At 49.6% G+C, this 13,886-nt stretch overlaps 1 protein-coding gene across 2 annotated transcripts in view; it reads right to left on the reverse strand.

Annotated features, from left to right (window-relative positions):
- PRRT1 (proline rich transmembrane protein 1) overlaps positions 1–13,392 on the reverse strand; it is a 168,450-nt gene extending 155,058 nt beyond the window's left edge. Inside the window, exon 1 of one of the 2 annotated variants that reach the window (XM_069237184.1) lies at positions 12,340–13,392. In XM_069237184.1, coding sequence (XP_069093285.1) covers positions 12,340–12,358 — 19 coding nt within the window. In that variant the 5' untranslated portion in view covers positions 12,359–13,392. The remainder of the gene's footprint in view (positions 1–12,339) is intronic. The other variant, XM_069237182.1, reaches the window with a different exon arrangement.
- Between the last annotated feature and the right edge of the window lie 494 nt (positions 13,393–13,886).

Here is a 13,886-nt window from a genome sequence, read left to right on the forward strand (position 1 = left end):
AGGGACACGAAGACTGGGTCAGCGTCAAGACGACGTGCAGCATCGGTATCAGCGATGGTGGCGATGCCCTCTGGTCGGAATCCTTCTGATTATCTGTCTAAAGTGTGATGTATTTATACAGATCTACCAGGACCCCTGATGTAGGTGTGTTCCCAAACAATAGATAACAGACATGCTTGGGATGGCAATTATTATAAACAAATCCCTCGAAAGTATAGATAGGGAAAATCCCTAAGTGTAAACACTTACTGTTTGTTTGTCTTTGTCGCTTGATCTTGACGCCTTAGCGCAGTGGCACTGATAATGCAAAGCATAACAAGTGGCTTAACTATAAACAAGGCAGCCATCCTAGATGAATTAAATAATTAAATGGGCTAAGACAGAGCAAGCGAAGTAGGTTAAAAGTCACTAGGTGACGGGGCACGAGTCTGCAAGCCAGAGGCTAAGCTAACTCCTGTTATCCCATTAAAACAAACTAGGATTCACTACATCATCAGTAAGTAAGATTTCTCACTACCATTCCAACCATACCAAACATTACAAGTGTATTCCTCTTAGATCAGAAATTACCACTTAAAAGCATATAATGGAATTTCTAGTTGGCCTATGAGAGGAGCAGGCTTCACAGTAGTGAAAAATGACTTAGAGGGGGTTTCACTACCAGGACATTTAAAACTTCTAAATACATGTCCTGCCTTTTATTTACATAGCACTGTACCCTATGGGTTACTTAGGGCCTACCTTAGTGGTGACTTATGTGTAAGAAAAGGGGAATTTAAAGCTTGGTAAGTAGTTTTAAATGCCAAGTCAAAGTGGGAGCGAAACTGCACACACAGGCCTGGCAATGGCAGACCTGAGACATGGTTAGGAGGCTTTTTAGGTGGGTGACACAATCAGTGCTGCAGGCCCACTAGTAGCATTTAATTTACATGCCGTGGGCACATCTAGTGCACCTTACTAGGGATTTCTGGGTAAAAATATTATGCCTACTGGTTATGAGTCAATGTTACCATGTTTAAGAGAGAAAGCACAAGCACTTTAGCACTTTAGCACTGGTCAACAGTGGTAAAGTGTGCAGAGTCCTAAAACCAGGAAAAATGAGATCAGAAAAATGGAGGGAGTCAGGCAAAAGGTTGGGGGGAAGACCACCCTAAAGCTGCCAAGTCTAACATGTGTTCCCCACCCCCCCAGCTGTAAGTGGGGAGAGCTACCAGACCCCTTGGGATCTCTCTTCAATAAGGAGGAAGAATCTGGAGAGACCATCAGCATTGCCGTAGTAAGATCTTGGCCAATGCTCCACCATAAAGTCCATTCCCTGTAGGAAGGTGGACCACCTCAAGATTTTACGATTTTCATCCCTCATCTGCATGAGTCATCTGAGGGGGTCTGTGGTCTGTCTGAACCCAGAAGTGAGACCCAAACAGGTATGGTCTCAGCTTGTTCAGTGCCCAGACCACAGCAAATGTGTCTCTTTTAATGGCACTCTACCTCAGTTTCTGTGGAAGTAACCTCCTACTAATGAAGGCTAATGGTCAGTCTAGGCACTCCTCATTTAACTATGGTAAGGCTGCCTCTATGCCATGTGTCCGTCTACACAATGAACTGCTTGGAGAAATCAGGGGCCCTGAGCACAGGTGCTGTGTACATGGCTTCCTTGAGAGAATCAAAAGCTTTCTGACAAGCCTCTGTCCACATCACCAACCTGGGCTGCTTTTTAGAAGTCAGCTCAGTTAAGGGGGCAACAATGGTGCCATATTCCTTAATTAATCTTCTGTAATAGCCAGTGAAGCCTAGGAATGCTCTCACCTCCGTTTGGGTTTTAGGTGGTTGCCAGGCCATGATGGTTTCAGTCTTGGGCTGGAGGAGCAGCACCTTGCCACTACCTACCAGGTTTCCCAAATACTCCACGGAACAGCCCAATCTGGTACTTGCTGGCCTTGATTGTCAAGCCTGCCTGTTGCAGGGCCTGAAGCACCTCTTGGAGGTGATGCCAGTGCTTCTCCTAGCTGGCACTGTAGATGGCAATGTCTAAGTAGGTGACACAGAAAGCCTCTTTGCCAACAAGAACCCTGTTAGGCAACGATTGGAAGGTAGCAGGGGCATTTTTCAAGCTAAAGGGCATTACCTGGAATTGTTAATGGCTCTCAGGGGATGGGAATGCTAACCACTCTTTGGCTCCCTCAGTCAAGGCAATCTGCCAGTACCCTGATGTTAAATCAAAAGTACTGAGGAATGTGGCAGCGACTAGCCTGTCAATAAGCTCATCAGCTCTGGGAACGGGGTGTGCATCAGTCTTAGTGACAGAACTGAGTCCTCTGTAGTCCCCACAGAACCAAAATACTGGTTTGGTGCCCGCGGGGGCAGCCTTTGGTACCAACACCACAGGGCTGGACTAGGGACTGTTAAAATACTCAATCACCCTTAAAGCTAACATCTTGGAGACCTCCTCCTGGATGCTGGGTCTCACCCGATCTGACAACCTGTAAATTTTGTTTTTTTACAGGGGGACTGTCTCCTGTGTCAATATCATGGACACACAGATGTGTGAGTCCAGGGGTAAGGAAGAACAGTGATGCAAACTGTCCCAGTAACTGGTAACACTCCCCTTGCTTTTCTGGGGACAGAGTGGCAGAGAGGTTGGCACCCTCCACTGACCTATTGTGTTCCTGTACAGAGAGGAGGTCAGGGGGAGGCTTGCTCTCCTCTTCCACACCCTCCTCTGTCACAAGGAACATGCTTACTTCGGACAACTCAAAGTGAGGCTTTAGTCTGTTGATATGGAACACCCTTAGGTGGTTCCTAGGGGCCTAGAGGTCCACTAAGTAATTGGTCTCCCCCTTATGCTCCTTGATCTCGTATGGGCCAGTCCAGTGGTCCTGGAGAGCTCTGGGCTCTACTGGCTCCATGACCCATAATTTGTTGCCAGGTTTCTGCTTTCATTACCTCTTGACTGGCCTTGAGGTTGCTCTTGGCCTTTTTCCAGAAACAGTGCATCTGGTTCTGGGGGGCCAACATGTAGCTGGCCATATCCTGTGGGGGTTTCCTAGGAGCTTTCTCCCACCTCTCCTTGACAATGCTTAGGTGTCCCCTAACAGGGGACCCAAAGAGGAGTTTAAAGGGATTGAATCCTACTCCTTTCTGTGGCACCTACCTGTAGGCGAAGAGAAGGCATGGCAAGAGGACGTCCCACTTACCCCTCATGGCCTTAGGTAGGCCAGCTAGCATGCCCTTCAAGGTCTTGTTGAACCTTTCAACTAGACAACTGGATTGAGTGTGGAAGGGTGAAATTATAAGTTACACAACATGCATACCACATGGACTTCATGCATGCAAACATTAAGTTAGTGCCCCTGTCAGACACTATCTCTTTGGGGACCCCACATGGGTAAAGATCCCCATCAAAGTTATGGTCACCACAGGTGCAGTCACCGTCCTCAGAGGGATTGCCTCTGGGTAGTGTGTGGCATGGTCCACCAAGACCATGATGAACCTGTTGCCTATGGCTCTCTTGGGGTCCAATGGAGTAATGATGTCGATGCCCACCCTTTCAAAGGGTGTGCCAACGACAGGGAGTGGGACCAGGGGAGCTTTCAGCTTTTTCCCTGACTTCCCACTGCCCTGGCAGGCGGGACAGGACCTGTAGAGCGTATCTGAGGCTCTCTTCATTCAGGGCCAATAGAAGTGGGTTGCAAACCTGGCAAAAGTCTTGTCTTGCCCTAAATCTCCTGTTAGGGGTATGCCCAGTGCCCGACCCAGTAGGAAGGCCTGATAGCTCTGGGGGACCACCAGAACACGTGCTGCCCCAGTACCCAGAGCCTTGGGCTCACTATACAGGAGATCATTCTCCCAGTAGATTAGGTGATCTCCAGAGGATTCACCTGCTGCATGGGCTGAGGCCTCAAGAGTGGGACACTTTCTGTATTTTGTAGAAATCCTCCCTGGTGGGCCCACCCTCAGCTTGCCAGTTAGCAAGCTCAGGTAGGTCACCTAGGGCGTCAGTGTTCTACCTGGTTGCCTCAGGGGCCTCCTCTTCAGGGACCCCGACAACCACCCCTGTGGGAACTTCAGGGACCGGTTTCCCGCACCCCTGCCCTTCTCTTTGGCAGCTGTCTGGGCCATTGTTCCAAGCTCCAAATGCCCTTCACTCCTGTCTCAGACAGCCATGGACCGTATGGTCATACAGACCCGCTCAGGCAATCCCATTATCTCCAAGTGAGACCTGAGCTCTACCTCCTTCTTGGTACTGGGCTCCAGGTCATTGCCTAACAGACAATCTACAGGCATGGCAGGGCTCACAGTTACTTTCAGAGTACCAAAGACCACTCCCCACTCAAAGAGAACCAGAGCCACAGGTAGATGGCTCTCACGATTGATGTTGACCATGACTTGGTGGAATGTGTTCAGTAAGAACTGTTCTGCTGACACTTGACAGTTGTCATGCTGGCTCCTGTATCACACAGAGTCTCCTCCCGTTACCCATTAATGGTGACCCATTGCCTATACTTGGAATTATTGGCAGGCATGTGGGCTTTTGGCACTATATCTGCATCCCCCAGGGACGCTAGGGTTACCTCTGTCTGCTACCCAAAACTATCTGGGACTATCGCCACCCGAGCACTACACTAGGCAACTCAGGTGTCTGCCTACCAGTGGGGGGGTGCCCTCTTGAGACATTTGGGGTCACCCTTAGAATGACCATACTTGGAGCACTCCTCACATTACGCTACAAACCTCCTTGTCTTGTAATCAAAGAACCCTTTCTTCTTAGGATCAGACTGGGACTGGTCACCACTACTCCCTTGGGAATTATTTTGGGGGCCTTTAGAGAACTCCTTATTTTTAAGTTTTTTTCTCCCTCTTTCTTCTGTTGGGAACCCTGGTCACCTCTGTGAGCTTTTTAGACACTCTGGTGCTTGCCCAGAAGTCCGCCTCCTCAGCAAGCTTCATGGGATAAGTCAGCATACTGTCAACTAGGTGCTTGCGCAACTCTGTAAAACAAATACTAAGCATGTGCTCTCTCAGGATTAAATTGTACAACACAACATAATCACTGACTTTGCTGCCCGTACCCAGTCACTCAGTGCCTTATTGGAGTAATCAATTAAATCTACCCAGGATTGGTTGGGGAGCTTATTACTATCCCTGATTCTTTGGCGATACTTCTCAGGGGTCAGTCCAAATTTGGCAGTCAAAATAGCTTTCATGGGCTTGTACTTGCTTTGATCCCCAACATCTAGAGTTAGAAGTGTGTGTCCCCCCAAGTGTTGGGATGTGTTTCTACAGCCCCCCACCCCCTCCCCCAGTGCTCTTCAGGAACCCCATGTACCCTCAGTGCAACTTCATAAGCAGAAAACTACTTATCAATGTCATCTCCTACCACATAACTGGGCACCGAGTCCTTGGGTATATGAACCTTCTTGTCTCCATCATGTACTGTACGTATGTTGCCACCATCACTGCTGGAATCTGCCTGCCTGGCCCTGAGTTCCAGCTCCTTTAGACTCAGTAAAGCCAGGGGGAGGGAAATGGACACAATAGGCTTGTGGGTGTTGGTGAGGAGGAATCCAGAGTCAGGGTGATATGTGGGGGCGGGAGGGGTTTGTCCTGTAGAAAGGGGGACTATGTGAGAAGAAAGAGCTCTGCTTTGTCCATCAGATTGTAAATGAACTTTTCATAGGACAAGATCTTGTACATCACCATGAGCCATTTCTTGTGCGTCTCCAGTTGTGGGGAACGCCAAAAATACAGATCTTGGCATCGGAGATGGCAATTATGAGTACGTGGCTGGTATGACAGGACAGCTGGGGGAGGTCCGCCAGGTGATGGAAGAGAATTAGGAGGTTCGGGAGGGGCGAGGGCACATCCATAGTTTCTCAAAGAGTAGACCCTACTGCCGTCCATAAAGGGTGGATGGCGGGACAGCCCAGTAGGATATGAACAATATCATAGGCCGCATGATGGCACTGCCAACAGCGACCCCACAGTTTAAAGCTGTGCCTGGGTCCAAAGCCAGCCCTGAAGGATCTTAAAAAGACTGAGCTTCATCTGGGCCACCCAGGCTCCCCGGTCCAGGCCCTTCAGCAGTTCAGCCCAGTCCTCCTCAACATCATGCGCCACCTGTAAGAGAGCATGTCAAGTCGCACCGAGGTTAGCAAGTTGAGGCTTGGAGTAGAGGTGGGGGATCAGAGGATTGTAAAATCCTGACATCATGCCTATAAACTGATCCCCGGTGTTAAGGTATGAGAGCTCCGGAGAGCGGGTAATGGACCAGGGGGACTCAGTTTTCTCAGCAGACAGTGACGCAGTTGGGTATAGGCAGGCCAAATTTGTCCTGCAGCTCCTCAAAGGACTTGATTTCGCTGCTGAAGGTCAGGTACGTGAGGGTGAGAATCTCACTTCTGCAGTGTGTCTGTTCCTTGATAACTTTAGCTTATAAGGAGGCAGAGATGCTTTGTCTAGCTTTGGTAAAACGTAGTCCACTTGAGCTGTGCCTACTTCCCTCGAAGCAACATACCTAATCGGAGGGATTGTCACTGACGGAAATTTGCAGGGCTACGGCCTGTACTTTCATCAGACAATAGAGGGTAATGCATGAAACTGGTCTGGAAGAGATTTTTAGCTCAAAGGTATTGTCTTCTATGAAGCAATAGAGGATGATCTGATTCCAAATAAAAATCCAGTTGTCCTGGTCTATGTCATTACTTTTTACATCTCAATATGTAATTAAGCATAATGAAAACGTAATAAGGAATCAATGCTCAAATTACTTACCAGTGACTTCTTTACTTAGAGTATGTTTTCACCACTTTATTTAATCACTCCCTCCCACCCTGTTAAGAACAGGCCAACTGTATATTTGGGGGCTTGAGTCAACAAAAACATGAAGTGGTTAGACTGAAGGGGTTTTTGTACAGTTCTTCTACAAGAGTTACTGTCTGTGAGGCGCGGAGGCCTCAATATGTGATTAATCATGGTGAAAACGTACTCTGGGTAATGCAAATACCAGTTATTAATTGAATTATGTCATGACATAAGAGGGGAGGTTTTGTTGTTTATTTTAGCAGTTATACATTTTGTATTGTGTTTCTCTGAAGGTGACCACAACTAAACCCAAACCAGTTTTGGCCTGTTCCGCATCATTGATCACGAAATGCTCAAGTCCTACAGCAAAGTCAGCTTGAAATGTACGTGTCTCTGAGGAAAACATGCAGCCATTTCCAAAGATGATATGTCTGAATGTATTGAGCTAACATATACGAACACAGACTGTTGGAAATTGCCCTTTTTGAATGGTTATCCCCAAAACTTTCGCCTTCTCCCTCCCATTTTTTCTAATTTGTTTTTGCTGCTTTATTGTCTCTGCACACTTTACCACTACTGATCAGTGCTAAAGTGCAAGTGCTCCCTGTGTAAATTGTATTGGTGATTGGTTTTCCATTATTGGCATATTTTATTTACTAGTAAGTCCCTAGTAAAGTGTACCATGGGTGCCAGGGCCTGTACATCACATGCTACTAGTGGGTCTGCAGCACTGATTGTGCCACACACATGAGTAGCCCTGTGAACATGCCGCAAACCTGCCACTGCAGTGTCTGTGTGTGCAGTTATAAATGGCCAGTTTGACCTGGCAAGTGTACCCATTTGCCAGGCCCAAACCTTCCCTTTTACTACACGTAAGACACCCCTGGGGTAGGCTCTAGGTAGCCCCATGGGCAGGGTGCAGTGTATTTAGAAGGTCAGACACGTACTGATGTGTTTTACATGTCCTAACAGTGAAATACTGCCAATTTCGGTTTTCACTGTGCAAGGCCTATCTCTAATTGGTTAACATGGGGGCTGCCTTTAAATATTCTCAAAGTGGAGATTCCCTTTGAGAGCAGATAGAGATTTGGAGTTTGGGGTCTCTGAAATCACAATTTAAAAATACATCTTTTGGTAAAGTTGGTTTTTAAATTGTTTATTTGAAAATGCCACTTTTAGAAAGTGGGCATTTTCTTGCTTAAACCTTTCTGTGGCTCTGCCTGCTTGTGTATTCCACGTCTGGGTCAGAATGACAGTTGGGCTGTTGTGAATTCCTTCTAGACAGTGATACAAAGGGAGCTGGGTGTAGCCTGCATATCCTGATGGCCATTTGGGCTAGAATGGAGGGAGGAGTGGTCACTTACACCTTAAAGGGCTGTGCCTGCCCTCACACAATGCAGTCTCCGATCCCCTGGTGAGTGTCTGGGGCCAGGCCTGGGCAAGGCAGGATACAGAGACTTTCTTTTGAAATTTGCCTAATTCAAAGGCAGAAAGAGGTATAAGTAGTGGGACATTTAGAATCTTTCTAGGTCAAGAGGAACCTCTGCCAAGGAGAAGAGCTGAAGGAGGAGTACTGTCCTTTTGCTGTGTGTGCTTTTCCGGGTTGGCCTGCAGTTGCTCCTTCTGCCTTAAAAGAGGGCAAAGGGTGAACTTTGCTTTGTATCCTGCCTGGAAGAGCTCTCCAAGGGGTTGGAATAGAACTTGCCTCCTGTTGGAAGTCTCAGGCACACCAAAGACTTCAGTTTCATCTGCCTACAGCACTCGGAACTGTGTGTTTTGTGCTGTTCGGGAAGGAAAACCATTGCAATGCAGCCTACGACACCGCTGGCCTGCACCGTGACCTGCCGACGCCAGACAGAGCTGCACTACTCCGCTTCACACCGCAACCCTGGTCTCACCGCCGCCGCCATCTGACGCCACCACTGAGCAGCTGCTTGCACCGTGACATGTGGGCCCCGCACTCTGGCATCGCCTTGCTCACACTGCAGTCTGGGCATCCCCGATGACACCGCTCCTGCTGACATTGGCGCCGCTGCCTGCACCGTGGCATGTGGACAACGCTCATGAGGTGCACGAAGCACCATCTCATCCCGCACCGCAGCCCTGGTCCACCGACGCCAGCACCATCGACTCCAGTGTCGTCACCAGGAGTCCCTGCCTGCACCGCGACCCATCAATGCTGCACAGAGCTCGCACCGCACTGCCGACTTGGGCCTACTGACAACTGCTCTTCAGGAACGACGACACTGCTGCCTGCACGGTGACCCGGTGACACCGCATGTCGCTCCACCCCACTTCACATCGCAGCCCTGGTCTCACTGATGCCACTGGATGCCATCACTGAGCCGCTGCCTGCACCGTGACCTTTGGGCACCACACATCTCATCGTCCCTCTTCGCACCGCAGCCCCGATGCCAACCATGCCAGCGCCCCTGACTTCATCAGCCCGGAGTTCGATCTGCAACGCGTGGCAAGGGCCCGATGACCCCCGCATCGACCTCCGGAACTGACGCCAGTGACGCCGCTCTCCAGATCTCATCGTGAGGATTACGATGCCCTGCCTTTTCGAGGTACCGTTTGCGGGTGTTACCGACACCGTAGCTGGTCCGCAACGCTGCTGCAGGCCTTAACTGTTGGATTTGTTGTTCACGATACCATGATAGCCCCAGACAGAGCTTCTCAACTTCAAGGAACTGTATTTTTAAGTTAATTCTTGCAAAATTCATATCTTTATTATTGTCTGTTGGATTTTTCTCGTTTTGGTCTTGTTTTATATAGATAAAGATTGGCTATTTTTCTAAAACTGGTGTAGTGTCCTTTTGTAGCGTTTTTCACTGTGTTACTGTGTGTTATGTGCAAACGCTTTGCACATAAGCCTGACTGTTTGTGCCAAGCTAAACAAGGGGGTGAGCAGGGGTTATCTGAGCGGATATAGGAGATATAAGGGGGGGTGATGACGTGAGTGGGGGAGTGGGCTCTGACCTCCTATATCCTGACTAGAGTGAGGGTCCCTACTTGGCCAGGGAGCAAACCGACTGCCAACTAGAGACCCCATTTCTATCACTGACATACACAAATGTGCAGATACCATCTGAGCCTCATCTCTGTGAAACATGCCTCTTTCAGCGCCCCCTTTTTGTTTTTCATTTTTGAAGGTTTCAGTGCTATGAAACTGTGTGACACAGCAGTTTGAATGCATTTGTACATGCCTGTAGTGTGAATTAACCAGTGATTTAAATGGCAATATTAACATGCAGGTACTCACTATTTAGAGTACCTGTTTGCCCCTGAGAAGTTCAGGTATTCTAACATTAAGGGCCTGATTTAGAGTTTGGTTTATGGGGTTATACCGTCACAAACGTGGCAGATATCCTTTCTGCCGTATTACTATTCCATTATATCTAGTACGGCGAACGGAGTAACCTGTCCGCCAATCTCAGCATGTCTGCAGGTACTTTATCTTTCAAATTAATGAAGTGTAGGTGCTCAGTGCTGGACAGCCCCTATCCATTTAAAGCACGGAAATTAAACCACAAAAACAAGACTTATTGGCTTTGACAATACTTGTTTTTTTTTCCTCTGACCTGTGTCAAACTTTTGCTCTCATTCCCCTCCCTTTCTACTTCCTCTAACTACCCCTCTCATTACTTCTGTACATCTGTAGACAACATAAATTAAATGCGAAAACTCTCCTCTGGGGAAAGCTCGGTTGAGGTCCCTTATTCCGCTTGCAACCTTTTCAGAACTGCTGTCAGTCTCACCCCTTACCACCTCTAGGAACTGATGTATTACACGAGTTGTCAACAACGCACCCCCAGCAGCCCTTCTCTTCTGCTTGCGTAGATTATCCTACGGGAAGGGAGTCGAACCCTCTCCATCCCCCAAAATCTGGACACTGCTGGGGCGCGTATTGGTAGGCATGAAGCAGAAAGAGCGTAAGCCACTTAATTGGGTGGCAGGGCAGCGATACACATCAATTGCCCACAAAAGCGGCTTGCCCCCAAAGCGCATGGACATTGCTTATATCTTGGACTCCCGGGTGGGCACATGTATGCCATATTTCATGCGCACAACGCACCCGAATTCTAGCATCATGGTGTATCGTTATTTGGATTGGCATCGATGTGGAGTACATCTCCGAACAAACAAACAAATATATACAAAACGGTAATTTCTTCCCAACACCACCCCCTCCCCACTCCCCGCGACCGGGGGATCAATAACATCTGTACGGAGAGGGGGGGGGTGATGACGTGAATGAGAGAGTGGGCTCTGGAGTGACAAAGGAATATGCTGCGACAGTCTGTCAAATACACAGCAATTAAAGAGGGGAGGGCGGATGGCTCGAGGGCTCTTGGGAATGATGAAAATGGACAGAGGATTTATATTGGGAAAGGAAGGGCACCCCCGTCCACGTTCCAGAGATGTGATCAGTTCGATGAAACACGGACCCCCACCCCCTCCGCATACTGTACGTGCAGACGAAAGAACACAATGGTGGCATCCCTGGGGATACAGAGCCCTCAATTCAAACAGCAGCATTACCCTTACCCGAGCGCTATACTGTCAAGGCCCCGCTATACCAGTATCATGCTGCGTGTTCGCAATTTGACCTTTCCGATCACATCTGTACACCACCCTGTGTCTACAGAATGACCCCCCGCTCCCTCCTCCCCCCACACCACCAAATGAAAAAACAAAACACGGAGGTTTACAGTGGATATGAAAGAGCCTGCACCTATTTGCCCCGATACCACCATCAAAGGACCACGACCCCCACTTTTGCTATGCCGATTAAAAGATACGCCCCCCCCCCCCTCCTTCAAGGACTCCCTGTCTACGGAGGCACGCATAATGCTAAGCCTCTCTTACACCCTCCTCCCTCCGCTCCTGAAAGACCTCGATTTTAACACCTGATGTTAGATCCCCCTCCTCCACTTCTGAGACACCCCTGAATTTACCGTCACACATAAAAAAACCACCCATGATGATAAAACGCCCTGCTCTGCTGCTGAGATTGCACTGACGTTAAGCCCCCCTCCACCGTTGAGAAACCCTTGATGTTACGCTATGCTTTTCCTTCGAGGCACCCCTGCTGTTAAGCTATCCACTCCCCTTCAGCCAATACCCTTCGCCTACATGTTAAGACCCCTCTCTGATGAGATACCTCTGATGTTGATTACCCTCGTCACCCGCTCCCGAGATACCCACACTGTTTAGGTCATCCCTCCCCTTGCTGCTGAGACACCCCTGAAGTCAAGACCCACTTCTGATGAGACACCCTGCTGTTAAGGCCATTATGAAGCCTTCCTGCAAGTAAGACTCCCCACCGCTTTCATCAAACACCCCTGATGTGACCCTTTTCGACCTCACGCCCCACCCCGCTTCTAAAGCACCCCGATATTAAGACCACTTTCCCTTTCTGCTGAGACCCCAGTGACGTTACGAATCTCCCCGCACCTGTTAAGATTATTCTTTAACCACAACCAACCCCAGCTCTTGGGATGCCCCCGAAGTAAAGACCACCCTCCTCGGTACCTGTTTTTTCCGCAGACATGGCGGGGGGCGGGCGGTATCCGCGGTGGCCGGAGCGGAGCCGGGACGAGGGGAGCCAGCGTTTAGCGAGGGGCGGCGGCCAAGAGGGGCGTGCTCGGTGCAGCCAGCGCCGCGGCCCCCTCCGGTACCCCCGTCAACCCCTCGCCACTCTTCACCGGGAGCGGCGGTATCTTCCCGTCCTCTCCGACAACAGTCCTTCTAGCGGCACCCTCTGCCCGCGTTATGGACGGCGATATCTGCCGTTCGCACTGGAGGGACCCTTTTGCGCTGGCACCGTCAGCCCTTGGCAGGGGTGCAGTGTAGCCTTGGCGCCGTCTATCCCTGGTGCCAGAGGGGACCTTGCATGGTCGGGACAGCACGGATAGTTTGTCCTTGGCACGGAAGATACCCTGCAAGGATGGCCCTGGGTATATCTATCGTTAATCCGAAGATATCCTGTGAGGTTGGCACTGGATGCGTCGTTAGCAAGGGAGGTACCCTGCAGGGTTGGGGTAGAACGTGTCGTTTGCACGGAAGATACCCTGTAAGGTTGGCACTGGATATATCTATCGTTGGCACGGGAGGTACCCCGCAGGGTTGGGATGGGATCTATCGTTTGTCTTTGGCACGGAAGATACCCTCTGGTGTTGCTGGTGAGGCGCCGTCTATCCTGCGCACTCTGTATCCTCGGGCGTTAACACTCAGGTGTCTGGTAGCCCGCCAGTCCTTGCAGCTTTAGGTGCCCTGTATTCTTGGCACTGGAGGCAGAGCCTATCCTTGATGCTTGCGTATCTTCTAGCGCCGGTACCGAAGACCCGTCAGTCCTTGCAGATGTAGGTACCGTGTATTACTCATTGGCACTGGTGGTAGCGTCTATCCTTGGTGCTGGAGTATCCCCTCCCGTTACCCTCTAGCGCTAGTACTGAGGGACTATTTTTCATTAGCACCGGAAGCCTGCCATAGCTCCGGTGTCTGGGTACGAAAGCCTATTCGCACTGGCGATACCCTAAGCGTCCGCTGTGAAGTACCGGCGAGGTGTGCGCCGCAGAAGCCCTCTATTGACAGTACCGAAAGTGCCCTGTAAGGGTTATACCGAGGGAATCTCCAGCTATTGGCTCTACGGCTCCGAGCAGAGATCTCGACTGTGCCCGCTCCTTTTCTTGGGGGTGGTACTCTCTACAGTGGATACCTCTACTAACCTTACAGCGGTGCCATCGACCTTCAAAGTACTCTCGTTTGTACTGAAGTTACTAGCTGCAGTGAGTGCATGGTAGTGCCCTCAAGCCTATAGGTACACACTAAGGGTCGTATTGTTGATGCTTACTCCTGCCATATGGTGGTGCCATCTATGTTCGTATTACAAGTACCCTCCACGATTCCAACAGAAGGTACTCTCCACAGTTCCTACTGATCTAACTAGTAGATCTCATTGTACCATATGTATGGCGGTGCCTTCTACCTGCGTGTTACAGACCCTATATATTTATTTACTTAATGTATGTCGGTTCATGGTACCTCAGCCATTTGTATGGCCGTTCTTACTGCTGGTA

This window comes from Pleurodeles waltl, chromosome 6, assembly GCF_031143425.1.
Source record: "Pleurodeles waltl isolate 20211129_DDA chromosome 6, aPleWal1.hap1.20221129, whole genome shotgun sequence".
Classification (NCBI taxonomy): domain Eukaryota; kingdom Metazoa; phylum Chordata; class Amphibia; order Caudata; family Salamandridae; genus Pleurodeles; species Pleurodeles waltl.